This window comes from Protomyctophum bolini (assembly GCF_963924005.1).
Source record: "Protomyctophum bolini genome assembly, chromosome: 18".
NCBI classification, from domain to species: Eukaryota; Metazoa; Chordata; class Actinopteri; order Myctophiformes; family Myctophidae; genus Protomyctophum; species Protomyctophum bolini.
In genome coordinates, this window is record NC_137879.1 from 8,602,063 (window position 1) to 8,627,239 (window position 25,177).

Sequence of the window (25,177 nt, forward strand, 5' to 3'; positions counted from 1 at the left end):
CGCGCCACTCGGTGGCTTAGTTAAAACACCAAAAGGGGTTCCCGCCCAGAATGGGTTAAACTAACTATCGAACGTTTAAATGTGCAATTGGAGATACAAGGTTTCTGGCCTAAGAACAAATGATTTAATACTCTGCTCCACTTTGCTCCTCGCTGGCTATACGCGGTCAAACGAGCGTGGCCTCTCGCCCTGTGCAGTCTAACACCATGAGCCTTGGGGACACACTCTGGGACACCGGAGGGACACCCAACACAACAGCAGCATATAAAAACCAAGGGTCATTTCGGCCGTCCCCTGCCAAGGTAAATTAACTTCCTAACTGCAAACCGGGTTGTAAAGTTTTTCAGTCAGCTCTCCATTGACGTTTAGAGGAGAGTTTATATGGGAGAGTGGGTTGGCGAAGTGGGGTCCCAGTGGTGGACCAAGCGGGTCCCCAGCTGAATGACCCCTGGGACATTCTTCTGTCACGTATCTGCAGTAGCATGAATTTGCCCTACTGTAAAGAACTATTTTCGAAGTATATAAAGCTTGCTATAAAGCTTGCAGCTTTATAGCAGAAATGAAAATTCTAATCTATATATATTGAATGTATATTAACGGAAATGATGAACAGATGACAGCTTCTTTTCTCAGCTTTCAAGAGGTGTAGTTCTACACCAGGGGGTCGCGTCCCCCCAGGGGAGGTCGCCAAACTATTTTGGAGGGTCCCCAAATTATTAAAAAAAAAAATTGCAACTGAATGGCTGGTAAAGAGAAATGAAGAGTTTACTTAGTACACATAGTACTTGGCATAAACTTTCTTTAATGATTATATCTGGTTTCAGTATTTATTTAAACGTTGAGAACCCCTGTTTAATCTACACCATCTAGCATTTCTGGGGGTCCCCAGACAAAAACGTTGAGAACACCCTGTTCTACAATCTACACCATCTAGCATTCAGAGACTGTGAAATGTAGTAGTCTGTCCACGTGAGTCTACTGATAGTTCTATAAATGTAGTAGTCTGTCCACGTGAGTCTACTGATGGTTCTATAAATGTAGTAGTCTGTCCACGTGAGTCTACTGATAGTTCTATAACTAAATGTAGTAGTCTGTCCACGTGAGTCTACTGATAGTTCTATAAATGTAGTAGTCTGTCCACGTGAGTCTACTGATAGTTCTATAAATGTAGTAGTCTGTCCACGTGAGTCTACTGATAGTTCTATAAATGTAGTAGTCTGTCCACGTGAGTCTACTGATGGTTCTATAAATGTAGTAGTCTGTCCACGTGAGTCTACTGATAGTTCTATAAATGTAGTAGTCTGTCCACGTCAGTCTACTGATAGTTCTATAAATGTAGTAGTCTGTCCACGTGAGTCTACTGATAGTTCTATAAATGTAGTAGTCTGTCCACGTGAGTCTACTGATAGTTCTATGAATGTAGTAGTCTGGCCACGTGAGTCTACTGATAGTTCTATAAATGTAGTAGTCTGTCCACGTGAGTCTACTGATAGTTCTATAAATGTAGTAGTCTGTCCATGTGAGTCTACTGATAGTTCTATGAATGTAGTAGTCTGGCCACGTGAGTCTACTGATAGTTCTATAAATGTAGTAGTCTGTCCATGTGAGTCTACTGATAGTTCTATAAATGTAGTAGTCTGTCCACGTGAGTCTACTGGTAGTTCTATAACTGTAGTAGTCTGTCCACGTGAGTCTACTGATAGTTCTATAACTCTGGAACAAAACGGACCGGGAGTCATCTGGAGTTCCATGGCCTATAACCCATTCTGGGCGGGAACCCCTTTTGGTGTTTTAACTAAGCATTATGTTATACTTTAGCTATTGAAAAATAGCAGATCTACAAGCTCGTAGCGCGCCACCGAGTGGCGCGCTACGAGCTTGTAGGTCTGCTATTTTTTTTAAATCATTAACATTCTGTTTAATGTTTTTAACTCAAATATTTGCTTCTGGGGAGGTCCCTGGAACTACATATTTTCAGATGGGGGTCCCTGGAACTACATATTTTCAGATGGGGGTCGGCGGCCAAATACATATAGTTTCTGGGGTCCTCGACATGAAATATTGAGAACCACTGATTTTTTTTAATTTCGACGTCAGGCCTAAATGGGTTAAGAGATCCACTGATATCGTTTGATCTTCTGAACGCCCTTCAGATATATATGCGGCGGCTTCGCGGCATCATTATTCATGACAGAGACCTGAGAGAGTGCTCTCATACGGCCCCATGCATATGCAACAGACACCCGGGGATGAAAAGGTCATGTAGGATGAGAACGCTTGGCGCTCGCCGCCCCCCCAACATACAGCACTGCCCAGTTGGCATTCAGGTGAGCGATGCCGTATACCTGCCCCCCCGACCCGGCCTTCACCCAAACCTTTCAGGTCGAGATCCAAAAAGGGAGATTTAGACGTTTGCCCGGGATCCAAACTAGTGAAAATAGCATCCACATCTGCTGCTTTTGATGCTTTAGGGCGTACATTTACAAAACAAACAAGAAAATGGAGTTATGACGTTTGTACCCGACACAAAATCACAAGGCACACCTGGATTTGTCAACCCAGGTGTGCCTTGGGATTTTGTGTGAACTACTCATTGTTGGGCAGATACCTCTTATCTCCATATTCTAACTTTTGGGACTGGTGGGTGAACTGGAGGGTTCGGACGTGGAAACGCATACAGGCCATACAGGCTTTCCTTCACAGCTCAAAGGTATAACGTTAAGAGGCCCTCTTAACGTTCCTTACCGGTTCACTTGAACGACTCCTATAGGGGGTTCCAAAGGGACCCTTGCAGGACTGTAACTCTTGAGAGTGTACAAATGGAACCAAATGGACCATTTATATACTCTCACTGTTATGGTGGTGCTTGAAACGTAACCACCGGTACAGCCAGACACAGTGAAATCCCCAGGTGTGGTGGTGGTGGGGGTGTTTGACGAGACAGTGCACAGTATACCTTCTCCTCTTGGATGCGGTCCTCGATCTGCTTGGAGGCGGCCTCGTGGGCCCGGAACAGGCTGACGGTGCTGGTGAGCTCTGGGTCCAGGATGTTACCGTCTTTATCTCTCACCACCAGGTCCAGGTCCAGATACCTGGAGCACAACAGAGGAAAGGACACACGCCACCATGACAACACTGGAGCACAACGAAGGAAAGGACACACGCCACCATGACAACAATAAGTCCAGACACCTGGAGCACAACAAAGGAAAGGACACGCGCCACCATGACAACAATAACTTGACTTTTGGGAGCTGTCAAAATGGAGGCACGCCGTGAAAGGGAAAGTGTAAAGTGTAGCGTGTGTGTGTGTGTGTGTGTGTGTAAGTGTAAGCATTGATGTGTTTATGTGGCATATAAAGAAAGAGGGAGACACAGAGAGGGACAATGACAGTGACAGACAGACAGGGAGAGAGAGAGAGAGAGAGAGAGAGAGAGAGAGAGAGAGAGAGAGAGAGAGAGAGAGAGAGAGAGAGAGAGATAGAGAGAGAGAGAGAGAGAGAGAGAGAGAGAGAGAGAGAGAGAGAGAGAGAGCAGGGTGATGGTGGCGTGCGTGGCAGTGTGCATGACAGCAGGGGTGTGACAGCGTTGTTGGCTCGTTTGAAGGGCAGATGTGACAGGCTGGCCCCAGGCCACCGCACCGTTAAGGACGATGAGACGGACGAGATGGACAGACAGACAGACAGACAGACAGACAGACAGACAGACAGACAGACAGACAGACAGACAGACAGACAGACAGACACAGACAGAGGACATGCATAGTAACATCCACGACAGATGCAGCCTTAAAAAGAGAGGAACTCTCATACGCCACCGATATCTTGCACACACACACAGGGCTCCAGCGTGCGACTCATTCTCCGCCACCTGGGGGCGCTAAAAGGCTCAGACCGCCACCAAATATATATATATATATATAAAAAAGAAAAATTAAAAAAAATAATCGTAAAAGGCATTAAAGGCTGTGTAGGACATCATGAAAAAGAAGTTAAATAAGCCCCTTGGCAGTCATTGATTAATATGTCGTATAATTATGATACTTAATTTCAGAACGTGCAAGTTAAACTTTTACGAGGTCGCACGGGTCTGCGACCTCGTTAAATTGCTGGAAGGATGAGTGGAGGAAAAAAAAAACATCCCGCGCAGTGCTTGCCCGCGCGACGCCCAGTGTTGTCCCTGAACGACCGTTCACAAAAACCCACCAATAAGCCCTTCAGACTTGGATGGTTAGATTCGGCACGATTACATACAGTCAATGCAAAGCCCAGAATTGCGCGAACGGGCACGACGCGACCTGGTGCGGTACAAACCGGGACAAACCGAGGATATTCAGGTCTGAACGCAGCTTATCCGACACAAATGAACTAATCTTTCTCAGCTGTACAATTTCACCGGAGCGTGCAGCGCGCATATCTAACTGCATGATGATCCATTCATCTAGGCAGACGGCCAACTCCCAACCCAAACACTGATTAGGAGGTAAACTTGTTAATTAAACATAATGTGCCACGAATAATAGCTTCCAAAGCTTGTTATTTTTGCATGGAGGAGGTAGGTGTCCATACATGATGATCGGCCAACAAAACACACCTCCCTCCCAGTGAGTGAAGCGCACTGATGCCCGATTTATTCTCCGTCGTACAAATAGCTGATCTACAAGCTCACAAGGTGTCGTGTCCGCGACGCGTTGTGAGCTTGTAGATCTATTTTCAGCACGCGGAGATATGCATGCAGGCTCTGAGAACGGAAAACATTCAGAAACGTTTGCCTTCACAATAAAAGCATGCAGCTTTCACAAGTTGGCCCATGAAGACAAGGAAAAGGATTAAGAATTCGGTGGCATTTCACATAGCAAAAGAGCTCTTTTTTTCCAAAATGTAAAGAATATTATAATAAGGAATTAATTTGGATAATGGTAATGGGGTTATTGTAAAAGTTGTCACTTTATTGATCCCAAAGTTTTTTTTTAAAGGTCTGGACTGCATTTAATTTTCAACACAAACCTTAAACTGACTGTGTGTGGAATAAGTATTGCCTTTATTGACTGAGTGACTTTGTGTTGGGTTGAAACCAATTACAGTGTTTTGAAGTATAACCAGGTAGGGTAGGGTTTTATGATTAAAACCTTTAATGGTGGAAACCACTACATAAATAAATGGGGCCCGATGTGGGGGCATGATAAGGTCATGTATTAATACCACGCTATACAAAGAGAAAAAATGGTCCTACATAATTTGTGGTGGCACCAGTGCTACCTGTGAAAAAGTTAGTCTGGAGCCCTGCACATACACACACACACAGACACACACACACACACACACACACGGACACACACACACACACACACACACACACACACACACACACACACACACACACACACGGACACACACACACACACACACACACACACACACACACACAAGCTGCACTGGGCATTTTGATTGTTGTAATCTTTTGATATAGCTAGTGTTGTATTGTCCTGTTTTTAAATCGCTGAAGCCCAATTTTATAGATAGTACTAGTTCTGCTATTTAGGAAATAATTATTTTAAAAGAAAATTACTAGTACTGTATGTGCTGTTTGGTGCCTTGCATGGTTTCCGCCGCCATCGGTGTATGAATGTGTGTGCTATATAAATGCACCATTTACCATGTATCATCACAATACAATATTATCAGCACACAATATCGATACTAAGGTATACCTCTTTAAACTCTCTTTAACTCTCTCTCTCTCTCTCTCTCTCAAAGACATTCACCGTGCCGACGTGCCGTGCTGGCAAGGTTAAGTCCACCTCGGTTCCAAGTCCAGCAGACTTAGGAACAGATTCTTCCCCTCCACTGTCATCTACCTAAACTCCTCATCCACTCCTCTCCCTCCTCCAGTGTCAGCTCCCCCTCCCCCCAACCCATCCACCATCCCTGTCGTATCCTATCCGAGACTCTGGACACATCCTAGTCTATAAACACTATGTGGACTCGTGTGATATGGCCACTGGACTAGTGGAATATGGTCTCTGGACCTTAGTTTAGCACTGTGCGTTGGGCCACGTGCATTTAGCGTCTGCTAAATGCCTAAATTGTAAATTATATAAGGGCTACGTGCAATATGGACAGATCATGTTTTTCTTCTTCCTTCTCATATCATTATTTATTTATTTAACCCATTCAGGCCTGACGTCGAAATAAAAAAAATCTAAATCATGACAATTTTCTGAAAGATTCAAGGACATTTTAATGATTTTTCAAAAATATTTTTCAATAGCTAAAGTTTAACGTAACGCTTGAAACACCAAAAGGGGTTCTCGCCCAGAATGGGTTGAATGACTACTGCTCAGCCCATATCTACTGTTACTACTGTACTACTGTAATTAATGTATCCTCCTTGCTGACATTTTGCACCATTGATGAGATGTGAAAATACTTTTCGCTGTGCGGTGCTGTACTTGTACTGTACATTGACAATAAATCTCATCTCATCTCATCTCATATTGCATCAACCTCGCACGAAGAAAAAAAACATTTCTCCACCTGGCCGGCCGGCCTAGCCGGCCGACAGATAAAAGTTTGTCCAAACTTTTCATCTCAGCTCACTGAGCGAAGGCTTCACAAACACACACACACACACACACACAACAACCAGCTCTCATTTTCTAGCGATGTTCCACTGGGCCAGTGCAGACGCAGCAGCCGCTGTCAGCTCATGATGGAACGCAGCGCAACGTGCCGCTGCTCTAAATCCCCTACGGTATGTCCTATGGCTAAGCGATGACCTGTCATTTTCTATTGACTGACGCCGCTGACCTATTCCAACAAAAGGCGGCCGGTCCGGCCGGCCGGCCAGCCAGCCAGCCGTCCTGCAGGCCTGGCCCGGAGGATGGGAGAGAGAGAGAGTGTTGCTGGGAGGGAGGCAGAGGAACAGGGAATGGCCGCCGCCGTAGCTTCTTAACCCATTCTGACCTGAGATCAGATTAAAAAAATGTCTGTTTGAAAATAACAGTTTTCTGAAAAAGCTATGTTTCTATGTCAGTCGTCCTTCGATTTTTCAAAAATAGCAGACCTACAAGCTCGTAGCGCGCCACTCGGTGGCGCGCTATGAGCTTGTAGATCTGCTATTTTTCAATAGCTAAAGCATAACATGATGCTAACACCAAAACGGGTTCCCGGTCAGAATGGGTTAACTTACATTTTCAAAAAGATATATTTCACACAAAATAGCCACTCTGTAAGCTCACAACAACACGTTGCAATGCAGCACGTTGTGACCTTATAGAGTTGCTGGGTTTTTTTTTATATTCAGGTCAGGAAAGGAATGGATAGGAAAGGAAAGAGCTGGTTAATCCGGTGGGGTGAAAACCTTTCAGAAGTTTTCAGCTTAACTTGCATTTTCAAAAAGATATATGTTCCCCTCTACAACAAATCTCCCCACAGAAAACAGCCCATCTACAAGCTGCGGCGGGGTGTCGTGAGCCAGTATAGATCTGCTTTTCTTTTGCAGAATGTTGGCCTATTATATTTGATTATTTTCACTCGATCATGGCCTTATCATGATGTCCCTGGGGACAGTATCGTGGGATGTCATACTTGTTGCCGTAGTCTATCTTGGACGTGACCCTCTGTTTGAGCTCCGTCAGCTCGTCCTGAGGGAGGGTCCCGGACAGGATCTGGGAGCGCCACTCGATCAGGTCGTAGATCATGTCCCGGACGGAGTTGAACATCTCGCGCTTGTCCCCCTATGGCCGACCGGGACAGACAGAGGGATGAGTGAAAAGGAAGAAAGACACACAAGTAGTATTAGCGTTCTATGGGAAAAAATGCTTCTAAATATTTGATATTACTGGTTTGACCACTTCAAAAGCTCTAATCTTTAGAAGGAAGCCCTTTTGGTGTTAGCATCATGTTATGCTTTAGCTATTAAAAAAAAGCAGATCTACAAGCTCATAGCGAGTTTGACATAGAAACATAGCTTTTTCAGAAAACTGTCAGGATGTAGAAGACATTTTTAGAATCTGATCTCAAGAATATCAAGAATAACAGAAAAAAACCCTGTCTACAATTGACAGCTTGTAGATGGTCTACTTTCACTGTGCAACATGGTTCCATAATATAGAAGACATGCTGGCTTCTGTATGGAATCCAAAAGACTGGAAACAGTCTGTGGTGAACTGTGAGAACTGTAATGCGATGCGTTACTATGGAAAACAGACGAGACAGGATTTCCCTGGGGATCAATAAAGGTCTATCTATAATCATAGTCACGACGAGAGTTATGGTGGCACTAACTCACAAACACGGAGAAAGACAGACAGATGGGATGGAAGAATGTGTGTGTGAACAGCTCACACACCCACACATATACAAACATACAGTACAAACATACAGTACACACACACACACACACACACACTGGTATAGAACACATGCGCGAGCGTGATGTGATCCACCACAGTAGCTTTTATTTAGCTGTGGCTGAGAGATGTGTGGTTTTACACCAAGCATCCATCCATCCATCCTCCAACACAGAACACAGCTGTGAAATGAGTGTCGCATGCAGCACGACATATCTGCGGTTTTGCCGCATGCAACACGACATACAGTGAGTATACTGCATGGCCCACTGTTAGAGTGTCTGTCTGTATGTCTGTCCTCCTCACTACACGATTTACAATTTATTAATTTAGCACAACGCTCTTAATCCAGAGCGATTTTACAGTAAGCCAGGAAAACACGAGGTTGAACATCAAATGCGTAGAAAGAGTCACCGAAGATCATCAGATGATCTAAACAGTGATCTATCTAAACAGTGAAATGTAAAAACATTAAAACTATACACACACTATAGGATGTCAGGTCTACAAATGAACCTGGCAACGCCTACATACTGTAACATACTATCTAAAGCCCATCACACACCGTCTGCGACCGTGTCGTGCCGCGTCGGACGGAGCCGGTGTGTGTTGGGCTTCAATTACATTCTATTGCCTTAGCATAAGCCTGCAAGGTTGTCATGGCTTGGACGAGTGCTACAGGCTAGGGTGGAGTACCCAGTTACTGTAGTTATCTGAATATTACACTGATTGGCTTATTGGTTAATTTTGCATATAAGATGCATGTCCGCTCTGTCGAGAAAGAGAGAGAGAGAGAGAGAGAGAGAGAGAGAGAGAAAGAGAATGAAAATGAAAACGCTCAGTGTGTAGTGTGTAGCTCAAAGCTCAGCTTGAGACCATCTCACGAAGAAGCATGACAAATTTGCAAAGGTGAAACTTTACAAAACGGTGTTTAAAAAATACCACTGTACTTAGTTGACAGGATGCCCAAAGGGCTGCATACCACACACTAAATAGCTTTGCTGAAAATAACCAAACATCTACAAAGCTCACTCTACTAGTGAATTAACTGAATAATGATGGTGGCTAACTAACTGGTTGTGCAGCCTGGTAGTGAGGTCAGCCTCTACCTGATGACATAAACACCTAAAGTAATATCTCATCCAGCCTACATGGAATTCCCTTTAGTCTGGCACCTAAGATGTTGACCCAGGTTCGAATACCGGGCGTTAACAGTTGCAAAACGACATTTTTTTTGGACATGCCTAGTCCTCAGCAGTTGTTGCAGACAGACACAGGTGTACAGTACACTACTCACCACATAGAGGTCTCTCCATATGGACGCCCACTCTCGCAGCGTGGTGGTGACCTCCGTGACCAGAGGGAGCTCTGTGGGGATGATGGTCTCCTTTTGCCTGGAGAAACGACAAGAGGAACGTCATTCAGATGGTCGCATCGATGTGGCGGCCATGTTGCTTTTAACGCCTTATACTACCCCTCCCAGCGTGACGAAAGAAGAAAATGGCCACTCTGTCAATATGGAAATGTCACATAAATAAATGTGCGATGACACTGCAGTACAAAGGGGGACAATTGATTAAAATCAACATAAGTCAGCATCTCAGCAATACAATGTACTGTAACAGAGACAGCATTCACATTACCTTCGGGGGGCGAGGATGTCCTCAGATGTCCTTACATAATACCGTTACTAGTACAGTATAGATAATGTACTAAAGCCGGTGGACGCTCACTGAATACGGGGGCATGAATCTACCCATAACATCCAAGTCATTAGCATCCCTAGCAGAGCCGTTATAAAGAGCTGTCAGGGCGAAGCGTCCCGGGTGAAGATGAGGAGAATCAGCTCTGCTTCAGTGTTTCACTGTATAAAACTATTGCTGACACACCGTCCTGAACACTTGCTTGTTATGAAAGTTATAAACCGAGACCTGATCGACCTGACTGTACAAACTGTCTTCAAATATAAATCCTGACAGTTATCTGTCAGCATGTTTCTATATCAGCGGTGCTTAAACTTTCTCATGTCAAGGATCTCCAAAATGTGGGATTTGGCCGTCAACCGTCATCCCAATCTGAAAATGAAGCAGTAACCCGAAAATGGATTGTATTTGATCAACTCACTTCCTTATTTTCCTGACAGTGCTCCAGCCCTGCAGCTGGGCAGACGCAGCCAGCGTGAGTGGGCGACACTTAAGGAATACTTTGTTGTGTTTTGGGTCAATTCATTAATTTATGTTAGGTAGCCATGTAATAGGCTAAGATAATATCTGGCTAGGTGGTCAAACTGGTCATGTTGTCGGGATATAATTCACCTTCAGGGTGATTAAACCATCTCGGCTTCGCCCTGTCGGTGAATTATGAATTATCTCCAGACAACGACCACCTAGCCAGATATTATCCCTTACATAACATACAGTACAATAAGTGGTGCTTGTAGTTTGTCTCCCTGCTCTTATAGTGAGACATTTAGCTCGTGTCAAAGGTCATGTATCAGCATAGACACGGGATGTGACATCCATTTTGACCTGGTGGTCAAGATTAAATGTATCCCCTGAGCAAGCAGACAGGCTCGTAGAACATAAGTAGGGCAATTTATGAACAAAACATTCAAAAGTTTAACACATTTAGGCCTGAGATCAGATTAAAAAAAATGTCTTTTACATCCTGACAGTTTTCTGAAAAAGCTATGTTTCTATGTGAGTCGTTCTTTGATTTTTCGAAAATAGCAGACCTACAAGCTCGTAGCGCGCCACTCGGTGGCGCGCTGTGAGCTTGTAGATCTGCTGTTTTTCAATAGCTAAAGCATAACATAATGCTAACGCCAAAAGGGGTTTCCGCCCAAAATGGGTTAGAAATGGAGATTCTGCCCAACAACGTCGATAAGTAATGTGTCTTTGCATCTATCCATCTACCACTTTTAATTAATTATGATGATTAATTGTAAATTACCATTGCAAATTATACAATAACACGATATATTAGGCATCCTCAACCGAGGGCTGAATATATATATATAACATTTTATTTTCTTCTTTTTTTTTTTACGAAAGTCGGGTTCTGAGTGAATTGCAATGAATCCTTAATCCTTAATTAAAACACCATGATGGCTACATCCTCTGAGAGCAAATGATATAAAACGGTATCTGTTCTTATTAGTCTGATCCCCGAGGCTTAAGCGCTGAAGTCAATGATTTAGCGCCTGAGCTTTTTCATGTTGTTCTCTCTTTCGTGGTGTGCAAGCAGGCGCCACTCTCAAGGAGACCTCAATCAAAACTAAAAAATAAGTGAGTACTTTTTCCACCACTGCAAAAAACGATGGTGGAAATAGTGAGTGAGGGCTAGCACCTAGTGGTGGGGAAAGGACACTTTTTATTTGTAATAGTTTAACCCATTTTGGACTGAGTTTGATTTTTAAAAAAGGCTTCTTTCTGAAAGACCTATGTTTCTATGTCAGTGCTCAACCTTTTTCATGTCAAGTACCCCCAGAATTATCTCTACTGGGCCACGGACGCCCATCTCAAAATATGTAGTTCCAGGGGCCCCCCCAGAAGCAAATATTTTAGTTAAAAATATTCGCTCTGAAATATATCTGCCTAACATAATGTTTAAAACGTCAAAAGGGGTCCCGCCCAAAATGGATTAAAATGTACTTAATGTACAAGTAAAAGTGCTCATTATGCAGAATATCCCACTTCACAAGTTATCACGTACTGTATCAGACTCTAAAATGTCTAAAAAACCCTTTGAAAACAGGAGATCTATACAAGGTCACTCACAACATGGCACAATGTGAGACATTTACAAAACCATTTACAAAAGGTGGTACAAAATGTGAGCAGTTCTTCCACCCACCCACCCACCCACCCACCGCACATAATTCATTTCAAGGCATAACTCAAGGAAAGCTATACTGACCCATTGCCCTCGACCGAGGCCTCTTTCAGGTGGATGTAACACGTTGGAAATATGCCCTGCGGGAAAGAAAACAAACAGAAGACAAACACCATTAGTTAGACTACTGTTCTGGCTCAATATACCGTCTCTATTCCACTGTGTGAAGTAACCTCCCATAACCTGATTTTAGTCTTCTGAAAGAATATATATTCAAAGATTTGTGCAGCATTCTCACGATGAAAAAAAAAATAGCAGACCTACAAGCTCGTAGCGCGCCACTCGGTGGCACGCTATGAGCTTGTAGATCTGCTATTTTTCAATAGCTAAAGAAGACAAACACAAACAGGACAAACAGAAGACAAAACACAATTACACTACTGTTCTGGCTCAATATACTGTCTCTATTCCACTGTGTGAAGTAACCTCCCATAACCTGATTTTATTTTATTTGTATTTATTTATCTATTCGGGGGGTGTCTGACAGGAAAAGGAGAGAGGGATTTGGGGGAAGACACGCAGCAAAAGGTCGTGAGACAACCTTTGAACGTCTGCACACACTGCTCTTTTCGCTATGGCACTGCCTTAAAGGGACACTTCACCCTTTTTGCAAGAAAATATATGTTAATGACGTTTAGAAGCTTTAGAACACTTTCCTGGGGGTCTTTATGTGTGCAATATGTGGTTTTAGATATTTTAGATTGTAGCAGTGAGCCCAGTGTCTCTGATGTCATGGACACTGGTCTCACTTCCTTCCTGGACTACAATTCCCATAATACTCAGGTGCACTGCTCCTCCTTGTGGATAGGGGAGGTCTGTCTTACTGAGACCACATGTAGTCCAGGAAGTAAGTGATCCCTGTGTCCATGACATCAGAGACACTGGGCTCACTGATACAATCTAAAATATCTAAAACCACATATTACACACATAAAGACCCCCAGGAAAGTGTTCTAAAGCTCCTAAATGTCATTAACATATATTTTTTTAGCAAAAAGGGTCCCTTTAAGTGCTGCCACTGAAGGCGTGCATGCTTTCAAAAAGGTCGCAAAATGTGCCATGTTCTTGGCACACACACCAATAAATGAACGCTTGCGCATTTGCTCTCATGAATTGCTCATAACCGAAACGTGTAAGTGTTCATTTACTGGTGTGTGTGCCAATAAAACAAAGTGGGTACTTTGTCCTCCATTTATTTGAAATTGTGGATGTGCTACGTCTTCTTTGGGATTTAAATATAATTATAATATATTTTGATATGTATAGTACTGTATACTGGATTTTGAGTCTAGCACTCCACTGAGAAAACCCATTGCTGATGCACAACATTGCGCAACCTTTTCTCTTATTATTTAGTTAAATACGTGCTTTGTTTTGCGTCCACCATCACCCCAAACACCACCAACAGGCTCTGCTTTGGCGGGTTGTGTTGTTACAGACGTATATATATCTCCCTGCTTCTTAAATGGTTGTCTGCTATAAATGTGATGAGCCAAAAGCCTGAACGGGATCAGGATCAAATGAAATATTCACACTCGGATTTACATTTTTATAAATAAAAATGTTCTCACGCTATCATTGGCCTCAATATATTGCGTGAACTGGTGGTTAGTGCCACCCTCCTGAGCAGCGTTCCAATTAGGTTCTGAGAACCGTATATGAAACCCAGCCGTGGCGTCTGTGTCTGGAACACCAATCCGGAAAAGTGTTAAATACTGTACAGGTTCACTCGGTTCACGTAGTCGAAAAAAAGAGTCATTAGAATGAGGCCTTCTAAGCTATTCTTCTCACCTGAACTGAAATAAACCGTGAAAACCCCAGAAATGTCATGGTTCCCGATAAGGAGTAAAATAACCTTTTTAGTCAGTAATTGTACCGTGAAAAAGCCTCCCATTTAAAAGCCACTCACCTTTTTAGACTTTCTTCTCAGCCGGTGTCCCCGGTACCATCCTGCACATGGAATAGAATGATGTTCAAAAGTTAGCTACCTTTTTTTACCAGACACGGCATGCATAATGCAGAATACACACTCAACAATACAGCAGTCCGTTTCCTCACAAGATTATCTTGGCTTCATGAGAGGACCTTAGAGAGGGTGATGCATAGATACCACATGAACGCTTCAAAATGTATTGATGTAGCCACTTAACCCATTCTGACCTGAGATCAGATTCATACGAGGTTTCCACTGGACACACACTGGTCTGATGAACCCATTCTGACCTGAGATCAGATTCTAAAAATGTCAGTCGTTCTTCGAATTTTTCAAAAATAGCAGACCTACAAGCTCGTATCGCGCCACTCGGTGGCGCGATATGAGCTTGTAGATCTGCTATTTTTCAATAGGTAAAGCATAACATGATGCTAACACCAAAATGGGTGCCCGGTCAGAATGGGTTAACCAAGTACACTGTATACTTTGCCACACAAGGAATAGCAACAAAAACAAAACAGCAGATCTACTACAAGCCCACAATGTGATGTGTTGTGAGCTTGTAGATTGGCTAGTGACTAGGACAAGACAACTTCTACCATCTTGTTGGCTTGTCTTGTGTGTGTGTCCTTAGTAATAAATAACCTCTTATTTGATATAACTTAATGAAGTATAGCTGAAAACTGAGAGTTTGACAGAACACAAGTGTTCGATTTTTAACTGCAGACTACCTTCCTTTCCTATGTGGGCCTACCGACGCGTTTCTCTTTGTTGTTGCTTTTTACCTCATGTGGAATAAAGTCACTGGCACGTAAGACTATAGGTCTCTAACATTGCAGTGCTGAACCTCATGTACTGCACTAGTGCTGCACGATTCTTGCTCAAATGTGAATCTCGATTTTCCTCCACAGGAATTGAGACCATGACGATTATCATAGGATTCAAATTGTTGTATTTTCTTTGTCTTTAATGTGTAGTTGCAGAACATACTACATTCAAAATGTGGCACGTGGAGCGAACTATTGTGACTTTAGTTTAAACAGACAACATCAAAGTGCTCGATTTAGACCTCTCTTAAAGTAGCAAGAGTAACGAAAATGAATTGGACAGCCAACTATAGAAACTAGCTCAAATTTACAAATGAGATCGCATAGGTGTCTGAATCTAGATCGCAATATTTTTTTCTTTTATTTTGTATTAATCGTGCAGCACTATACTCTACTGTACTGCACCAGCAGCTATTGTTTTTAACCTGCACATTACAGTATGAAGTCTAAACTCATGTACATCCCTGATATACCCTTTTCACCTTATGTCTAACCTCATGCACATAAACTGCTACATTTTGCATCTTACGGTACATCTGTACTCATGTACATGCCTGCTACTTTTATTTATGGAATACGTATGAATGTTGCTCTCCCTCTCTCGGTCCCCCTTCCCCCTTTTTCCTGAGACCTATGAATGATGGAGTGGAGCTGAAAAAACTATAATTCCACCTACTTCTACTACTCCTGTAACTCTGTGAAATAAAGTTACTACTGATTCTGAATGTGCCGATGCGTCAGTGCTTATTAACTGCCGTTAATGCCCCGACCGTCCCTCACCTTCATACGTCTCCAGGATGTGCACGGTGTCTCCGATCTGCAGCGACAACTCCTCCTCCCCGCGGGCGTCGTAGTTGTAGATGGCTGCAGGAGGAGAGACAGTAAAAAGAGGAGGATTATTACAGGACAGCGGGGGTGCAATAAGGCAACGGGATCCCTTGTGGCGCTCCCCAACCCGTCCATGTCCAATAGGCACGTTAGCAACGGTTACTAATGGGAGGTGAAGCGTCGAGATGAACAGTCGACGCCAGCGTCCTCACTTCCCACATTCACACACCAATGGTGAGCAAGCTAACATCGACCGACTCATTGGAGGCAACGTAGGGTTCAGTCAGTGTCTTGCCCAAGGACACTTCGACATGTGGACAGGAGGAGCCGGGATTCGAACCGCCGACCCAGGGATCATTGGACGACCTGCTCTACCTCCTGAGCCACAGCTTAAGAACTGCATGCATACCTGCTGTCAAGTCCTCCTGAGGAATGAGGACTTATCCCCACATGAAAAAGTTATTAATTTCGATGTCGCTTTATATCTCCATAACTCCTATGAGCCTATATAATACCAGACCCGGGTACTAGGGGCCCAGACAAAAAGATCAGATCTGTGCGCTCCACATTTCAAGTAGCTGGCCCCTGCTTGGACCTCGCCGTGGCCATGATCATTTCCCTCCTCTACTCTGGCTACAGCGGTACAGCAGATGAGTAATGGCTTTTGTGACCTCCATTTTCTCCCAGTATCTGGAGAATGCGAGCTATTCTCTCCGATGTCGCCGCCTCCACTGTGTGTACCAGACAGAGCCATATTACCCATACAGTATCGCCGCTGCTGGGCTGATATATCGGACATTATAATTGAGCTTTTGGATGATCTGTATTGGCAATTATGGAGCCGACGATGTGTCCTGGTTTTTAACCACACACACACACAGTGTTCTAAAGGCTGCAATTATCCATTATCTTCTTAAAAGAGTTTATTCCATCAAATACTTTTTGCACAACTACTTTGTTGCACAACAGTGTCGTTGCAAAATAGTGAAGACGCTCAAGACAGCTTGAAACGTTTCACCTTTTGAAACGAGGTCATATAACTAATTAAAAAAACCTCACAATGCGTAAAAGGTTACAAAAGTAAATGTTGATGAATAATATCAGACGTTTACTCGTATAACCGAATAATTCTTCATTATAAAATTATTAATACTTTTACTTAACCCATTCTGGGCGGGAACCCGTTTTGGTGTTAGCACTATGTTATGCTTTAGCTATTGAAAAATAGCAGATCTACAAGCTCATAGCGCGCCACCGAGTGGCGCGCTACGAGCTTGTAGGTCTGCTATTTTTGAAAAAACGAAGAACGACTGACATTTTTTAGAATCTGATCTCAGGTCAGAATGGGTTCATCAGACCAGTGTGTGTCCAGTGGAAACCTCGTATGAATCTGATCTCAGGTCAGAATGGGTTAAGTAAAAACACGCAAGTACGTCTTCCAACCACTGGCATGTACACACACACACACACAAACACACACACACACACACACACGGAGTCTCCAGTGTATTGTCATGGTCCCCTCTGGCATGTCCAAGGTCAACTGGTAACGACAACACCATGACACGCGTTCCCTCATCAGCCACTTGTGAACAGCATGTTGCTGCCTAACCAGCCGTGACCGACACGTCTTTGAGAAAAATGACACCCACGACGTGCACACACGCGCCACACACACACACACACACACACACAGGCCTATATACTATATTATGGCCTGAAATACAGAGAAGAAGACAAGCCAGCGGGAGAGGCGCGCTGACAGGTGGCCCGTGGTGACATAGGTGTGTGTGTGTGTGTTAAGAAAACAACTGCGGGGTAGAAATGAGCCAGCTGGGTGTCTGAGTTTGCGTGCGTGCGTGCGTGCGTGCGTGCCGTGCGTGCGTGCGTGTGTGTGTGTGTGTGCGTCTGAGGGAGAGCATGTGGGGTGCCATATCACAGAGGTTTCCCACAGGTGAGGTGAATGACGGTGTAATTAATTTAACTCAAGGTTTGCTGAAGGTAAATGGAGCCATTAGCAGCAGCAGCCGTGCACGTCACCTCGCCTTCAGTCTCACAATGATGCACAACATACTCCACCCACCGCAAAAAACACCTCTAAGACATTTTGGGGCGTGTTAGCATCATGTTATGCTTTAGCTATTGAAAAATAGCAGACCTACAAGCTCATAGCGCACCACCGAGTGGCACGCTACGAGCTTGTAGGTCTGCTATTTTTTGAAAAATCGAAGAACGACTGACATAGAAACATAGCTTTTTTCAGAAAACTGTCAGGATGTAGAAGACATTTTTAGAATCTGATCTCAGGTCAGAATGGGTTAATCACCTTGTATTTGTCATACAATGGTCGTCACCCGGCGAAACACTATAAGCACAAACCATGTTACGTTGAGGCCTTGTAGATCTGCTATTTTTGATTATGTGCCCAGAATAGGGGAACGTTGAAGTTTGTATTCTTGGGCAAACACTATTTCTCGAAAGTTCAGTTCGATGTTCTACTAAAGTGAAAGTGTTTTAGTTTAAGGCATATTGCACACCGCCCTATGCTGCTCACCTGTGGTCATGTATTCATGGTATGAAAGAATCTAGTATGCAAAGGTTGCATAAATCAATGAGAAGACAGTGCAGGAGTGAGGACTTTTTTAAAGCACTTTTAAAAGGAACTTTACTTAATGTTGAAGTTCATGTGACGGCTGGATGTATCTGCAAATGACATCATTGTGGTGCTCTCAAGCTAAAGGAGCTGTTCACGCTATATATACACACTGTCTACTATTACAAGTATTTGGGTTACTTATAACTCAAATATACTACAAGTAACCTTATATACTACAAGTATTTGGGTTCATACCGGTATATATCTTCTTCCCAAACTAGGAAGGGTATGGCCTGGTCAGCCTGCAATGACATGCATAAGATCTGGTTATCCCAGCTTAGTAAGTAAAAATATTTAGGAAGACCGTTGAGCCGATTCTACTCTATGGCTCCGAGACATGGACACTTTCAAAGAAACTAGAGAAACGGTTGGATGGCACTTACACCCGCCTTCTAATGAGAGCGCAAAATCTGTCTTGGAAGAGCCACCCATCGACTAATCTAATATACGGCAACCTTCCCCGTGTTTCTTCACTAGTCCGATCCAGAAGAACACACAGTTTGCCGGCCACTGCTACAGAGCTGACAATGAGGATATAATATCTTCCCTTCTCCTCTGGAGTCCTGCCTCAAAGCAGACCAGAGGTAACTAGAAAACCTCATCGTTCCCTGATGTCATCGCTATAGGGACACACGCATCAGTAAAGCAGGAACTGGGGATGGCAATGAAGGACCGGGAAGTCTGGCGTGGCATTGTGAAATCCATGATCTCGACCGTGGTCGAAAAATGAAAATGATGATGATATAAATATACACAGTATTATACACAGACTACATCCAGACAAAGACTGGCTAAAGTCCTGGTGTGTGGTTTACCGCCAGTGGATTTAAGAATTAACTATTAATTCCGGTATTATCCTGACTTAAATAAATAATTTCATGCGTTTCTAACTATGGACCTGAGTGGGCTAATAAAGGACTGAATTGAATTGAACATGCAGTCAATTCAGCGAGCCAGTGAATGGACCAGAATGGGGGACGGGGGGAGCCGCCGGGAGCGGCAACTATTGTGAAACAAAGACCCCAAGTGAAAGCAGTGGAGTGATTCCACACACACACACACACACACACACACAGTCATTCAGTGACACAAAAGGAAGCTAACAACAACAACAACACAAACCAAACCGAGGGGAGGAGGAGGAGGAGGGGGATTAATCCGCAGCCATCAGAGAGCAGGGCTGTTCACCACACTAGAGGGGCTCAATTAGACCATCATTAAAGAGCAGCCAGAAAGGGCCTTGTCGTCTGTGTGTGATCGCGACACGCGTGTGCGTGTGTGTGTGTTTAGTGTTTACATGTTGCATGTTTGTTTTTTGCAGGCGGCTCGGTGGGTGGGTGGGCGGGCGACCGTTCCTGCTGATTTGGCGTGTTTGTTGTTGCGTGTTGTGCAGGTGGATGAGACACCTTCACGTTTGAGTAAAATTGTCACGCCCCCCCTCGTGACTTTCCCTACTTGCGGGCCTCCGTGGGTGAGGGGGGGGGGATTTATTTTGTACTATTCTGTCCATAATCCGGTTGCAATCGAACGGGGCAGAGTCTGCTCAAGAAACCTTCGCAACGCTCGTTCGACACGGCAACTCACATGCTTTTAGCACGCTCGGTGGCGTCTCTCGTGGCTCAATTGCGCTTGAGACGGCGCCCCTCCGTCGCGGTCTAAAACTGTACTTTAGGGGTGATTGATTGATTATATTTATTAACAGTTTGCAGAATTACAGTACATTTCAAGCACAAACTCAATACAAAGACTGTTAACTGTGAGTGGACAACCCAATTAAGCATTACACTTGTTTACAAGAGGGTCCACCATACTCAATTCATCGACATTTAGAGACGTACAAATAGACACTTCTTCTATATAGTCAAAGAACAGAACAGGAATTCATCATAATATAAAGGAGGTAAAAAGGGAAAAGAAGATTTTACGGGGGCCAGTTTCGAATTGCAGCCGTCCGTAAGTGCCCTTTGAGGGTGTGACCATTTACTCAAAGGCGAAGGCGATTCCTCACTCACAGATGAGACAGTGGAAAATATATTGCAATTTTGGCATTTCGCAGTCGCTCTGGATATGGAGCGTCTGCCAAATGTGTTGTTGTGGAGGTGGTTTGGATGAGACGGTGGAACAGAAGAAATGTAACTTTGATTCATGTGTTCCAATGTTCAATGCCATGCCAGACAGTAAAAAACGTTATGATCGCGATGGTGTCCTCCTGAGAATAATAATTATAATGTCCCAGTGATCGCTACCCAACTCTCCAAAAACGGCCCCAAGCTACTACCGTCTGTCTGGGATGGTTGAGAATGCTCAATATCTGTGTTGCGGCAGTATATCTGTGAAACACAGATATACTGTAAGTGTTGTGTGGGGGAGGTTGGCATTAAATTTGGGAGGAAAAGAAAAGTTTGATAAATGACAGCCGTCAAACAGGGCTGTGATGCGACACGCTGAGCCAAACAGGGGTGCGGTGTCACACTGGAACCTGATTTCTGATTATTCATCAACTTGCATTAACCCATTTAGGCCTGAGGTCGATTAAAAAAAGGCTTCTAAATCCTTTTGAAAAATTAAATTATTTTGAAAAACCCATGTTTCTATGTCAGTGGTGCTCAACCTTTTTCATGTCAAGAACCCCCAGAATTATCTCTATTGGGCCACGGACCCCCCATTTCAAAATATGGTGTTCCAGGGACCCCCCCCAGAAGCCAATATTTTAGTTAAAAATGTTCATGTTGCACCACATTTTCACAATTTTTCAAAAATAGCAGACCTACAAGCTCGTAGCGCGCCACTCGGTGGCACCCTATGAGCTTGTAGATCTGCTATTTTTCAATAGCTAAAGTATAACACAAAAAGGGGTTCCCGCCCAAAATGGGTTAATGCATTACCTAGAGTTGGAGGTGAATGTCAATCAGAGGATGGTGCCAGAGGGAGGAAACATGGTTCATATCAGGGCAATAAAGTTATGTAAGTGTGTGCGTGTGTGTGTGTGTGGGGGGGGGGGGGGGGGGGATACATTTTGACTCACTTGAACACAAGTTGTGTTTTTGCCCAGTACATGAAATGTGACGCTTTGGGGACAATACAACATTTCTAACCAGAGACCAGACAGCAGCAACGATATGCAAAAGTACTAGCCATGAGCACTCCTCTGTTTAAAACAAGGGGTGTTGGCGCACATCCAGTCCCTCGCTGGTGCCGGGGACAAAAGGTTGACACGATGTAGATGAGAAGAAGAGGAAGTCCGCACAGCAGCTCGACAGCTCCACAATGTTTTATTACAATTACATTTCGCTCACCCCAGAGTTGTGGGTGTGACCAAATCAAACCCACTATTTAAAAGTGGAATATTTTTGTTTTGCTGTGACGTTTGAATCCATTTGTAACCGCCCCCCTTGGAAATGAATCTTCCACAACGAAGTTCCAGACTAATACCTACGGCTGCGCAGTTATATTTAGCTTGGCCTATGAACGCAAAACCCGCTCACAGAAAGCCAAAGGAAGAGCACTGGCCGAGGAGACCTCATCGTCGGAGAGGAGAAACCGAAGTGAGCAGTCAGATTATGTAGAGCCAGGCAGTTTCCCACCCGCACCCAGACACTTTAAGTAAGCACTCCCTTCCCCTGCAATTATAAAGCAGCCCTGACTAAACACTGAGTAAACACTGGGGCTGATTGTAATTCCACACTCTGAGTGTCACTAATAACCTGCACTAATCCATGCCGGGGTACAACATATCCTTACTCTCAGAGGAGAAGGAGATGGGTGCAGGAGAGAGGACCGTCTCACAAAGGAGAAGGAGATAGGTGCAGGAGAACGGTAGAAGAGAGGACCCTGTCTCCCAAAGGAGAAGGAGATAGGTGCAGGAGAACGTCAGGAGAGAGGTTACTCTCAGAGGTGCACGGATCAGGGGTGGCCCGTAACGCTCAACTTCACAATATGGTGTGATTATTTTTTTTATTCAAATCTTTGCTTCTGGTGGGTCCCTGGAAACAAATATTTTGAGATTGGAGGGTCTGCGGGACCACTGCAAGCAACATGCATATTTTTTGGGGGGGGTTCTCTCCCCAGAAAACTGTTTAGGATAGATTTAAAAGACATGTGTAGAAGCGGCCTCCAGTCTGGGTTATATATACAATCCCAGTAGGCATTGTCCCAGAAGGGGAACAGAGCCTCTCCTCCTCCCTGGGGACAGACAGGAGACGGGCGGACAGACCGCACACACACACACACACACACACACACACACACACACACAAACACAAGAGTGGATGGCTCCGACGTCACTGCGTCTCCTGGGTGGAGACTTAAGACCTGGCCTCATAGTTCAGTTTTAGGTGATAACTTAAGGTGAGCACCGAAACGGTGAGTCGCTCACTGCCAAAATATCCGATCTCTCCCAGGGCCAGGAGCTGAGCAGAAACAACAACAACCCATAGCCTGAAGAAGTGACATGGCTCGATGGGAGGAGGAGGGGGGGATTGGAGCCAGATTTCAATCTGTCTTGCAACACCACCACTCACTTCTGTGTACAAACACTGAATGTTCTCCATCTATCTATATCTCCTTTCAGTAAAACATGCCAGTACTTTTTTCCAGCCACTGTATGTATGTATGTATGCTGCACACACACACACACGCCCAGCCAGCAGCCAAGGAAACACGGCGGCCTGGCAGGAATCCCCGTCTGACCTGCCTGTGTCTCTCTCACTGACCTAATGGAGCGTGGGAGTCGCAAAGAGAAATAAAGAGAAGCAGAGAGAGAGAGAGAGAGAGAAGGGGGGTCGGAGGAAAACGAAGACAGACTGCGGTGTGTGTGTATGTGTGTGTGTGTGTGTGTGTGTGTGTGTGTGTGTGTGTGTGACTGTGTGTGTGTGTGTGTGTGTGTGTGTGTGTGTGTGTGCACTCCGCTGCATACATGCGAGTGTGTGTGTGTACTATACTACTGACCATGAGTGAGGAGGGGGGAAAATGGCACAGAGTGGGATAATGGTAATAATAATAATAATAATAATAATAAAAATAATAATACGGAGCAAATGCAGACAGTCAGAGACAATTAATTGAATAAAGTGCTTAAGCTGGACGATGGGACCACCGTACGGACGGCACAGTTTGAAAAGCCTCTTTTACAGACATGCAGCGGGTTGAACAGCCAGTGGTTATTATGACTCTGCGGTGCTACTCTCTCCACTCCAGGTCTCCAAAGGCAGGCTGGAGAAAGTCGGCCAAAGAAGAGGCTTTATTTTAACACTGAGTGTTGTGTTTGTCCTCTCACTGTCTCACTGTACCACTGCTAGACCTATTGCTGCACATGAAAACACAACAGAGATGCTTGATAGTGGAAATAGCCGAACTATACAAGCTGCAACGGAAAAATAGCAGATCTTGTAGATCTGCTATTTCTATACAAAATTTTGAAAAAATGATAATTTGTTTTATTTTTTACATTACAAAACGATTATTACGATTATGCAAACAACAAAATCTATTATCTAAAAAATAAATGCGATTAGATGATTATGTAGTAATTGCTCACTCTTCTCAGAGATACTTGATATAATAAAAGGTTGAGGAATAGATGGACCTATAGAGGGTATGCGGCGAGCGTGACATCATCATCAAACCAGGAAGTTATGCAGGAACGCCTACTGAGTGGCAAAAAAACTACTTTCTGGCCTCGACAGCCCATACATCCACACAGAAAAGTCATATCTGATTGCATTAAACAACGTTAAACAATGTTAAACTCACTTTGCATGTTGCTTTGCCACTCGATGTGCCATTCACTTTAAGCATGCGCATACCCTCTATGCTTCCATTTCCATTCAATGTGGATGAAAGTAACTTTCATCCACTTTGAAGGGAACCCTCTGCACGTCCCTGAACTGCATGGAACCACTGAGGCACGACCCCCAGAAACCAGGGGCTCCCGGACAGGCGGACACCGTGTTGTACTTTGTAAAGTATATGTCAGGCCAACACGCTTCAGCAAAGCCTTATATATATATACACACAACTATACACTGCAGTGCAGGCACAGAGCTACAGAGGTACAACCTACTGGCCCCTGACTAGAGGCACTGCAGAGGTACAACCTACTGGCCCCTGACTAGAAGCACAGAGGTACAACCAACTGGCCCCTGAGTAGGATTTGTTGAGAAATGCTGGGATGTTTTCATCACCTCTGAGTGACTCGACTCCAAGACCCGTTTTTGGTGCACAAAAGGTTGTTGTTTTGGGGGTTTTTTTGTGTTCCCAAAACCATTTTCATTTGGGTCTGTAACTCTGAGAGTGTACAAATGGAACAGAGTTAAATTAACTTTGATTTTACAATATGAATTGGGGGTCCCAGATATAGAAATGCCATTAAAATCGGGGTCCGTAGCCAAATTAGCCATCAGGTCAAACTGGGGGTCCTTGAAATTAAAAATGGTTGAAAATCACTGCCCCGTAAAAACCTTCTCTTATGGGGGTCCTCGGCATATATTTCCTATGGGGGGTCCACGGGCTAATGAGTATCATTTTGGGGGTCCTTGACATGAAAAGGTTTGGGAACCACTGTTGTAGAGAGGTCTAAAGTAGAGGGCTCAACATTCATAAAGATTTAGGAAACCTCGTGAACAAAAAGTTAGAATATGAAGATAAGAGGTTTCTGCCCGACAGTGACGACGACAGATATACTGTAG

General features: G+C 44.1%; 1 protein-coding gene across 1 annotated transcript in view; it reads right to left on the minus strand.

Annotated features, from left to right (window-relative positions):
• Nucleotides 1-25,177, minus strand: part of dock1 (dedicator of cytokinesis 1) — a 458,484-nt gene that overhangs the window by 408,383 nt on the left and 24,924 nt on the right. The window contains 6 exon segments of the mRNA XM_080789704.1: nucleotides 2,957-3,092; nucleotides 7,590-7,738; nucleotides 9,651-9,747; nucleotides 12,272-12,327; nucleotides 14,157-14,197; nucleotides 15,788-15,871. Of these exon segments, the coding sequence (XP_080645830.1) occupies nucleotides 2,957-3,092; nucleotides 7,590-7,738; nucleotides 9,651-9,747; nucleotides 12,272-12,327; nucleotides 14,157-14,197; nucleotides 15,788-15,871 (563 nt within the window).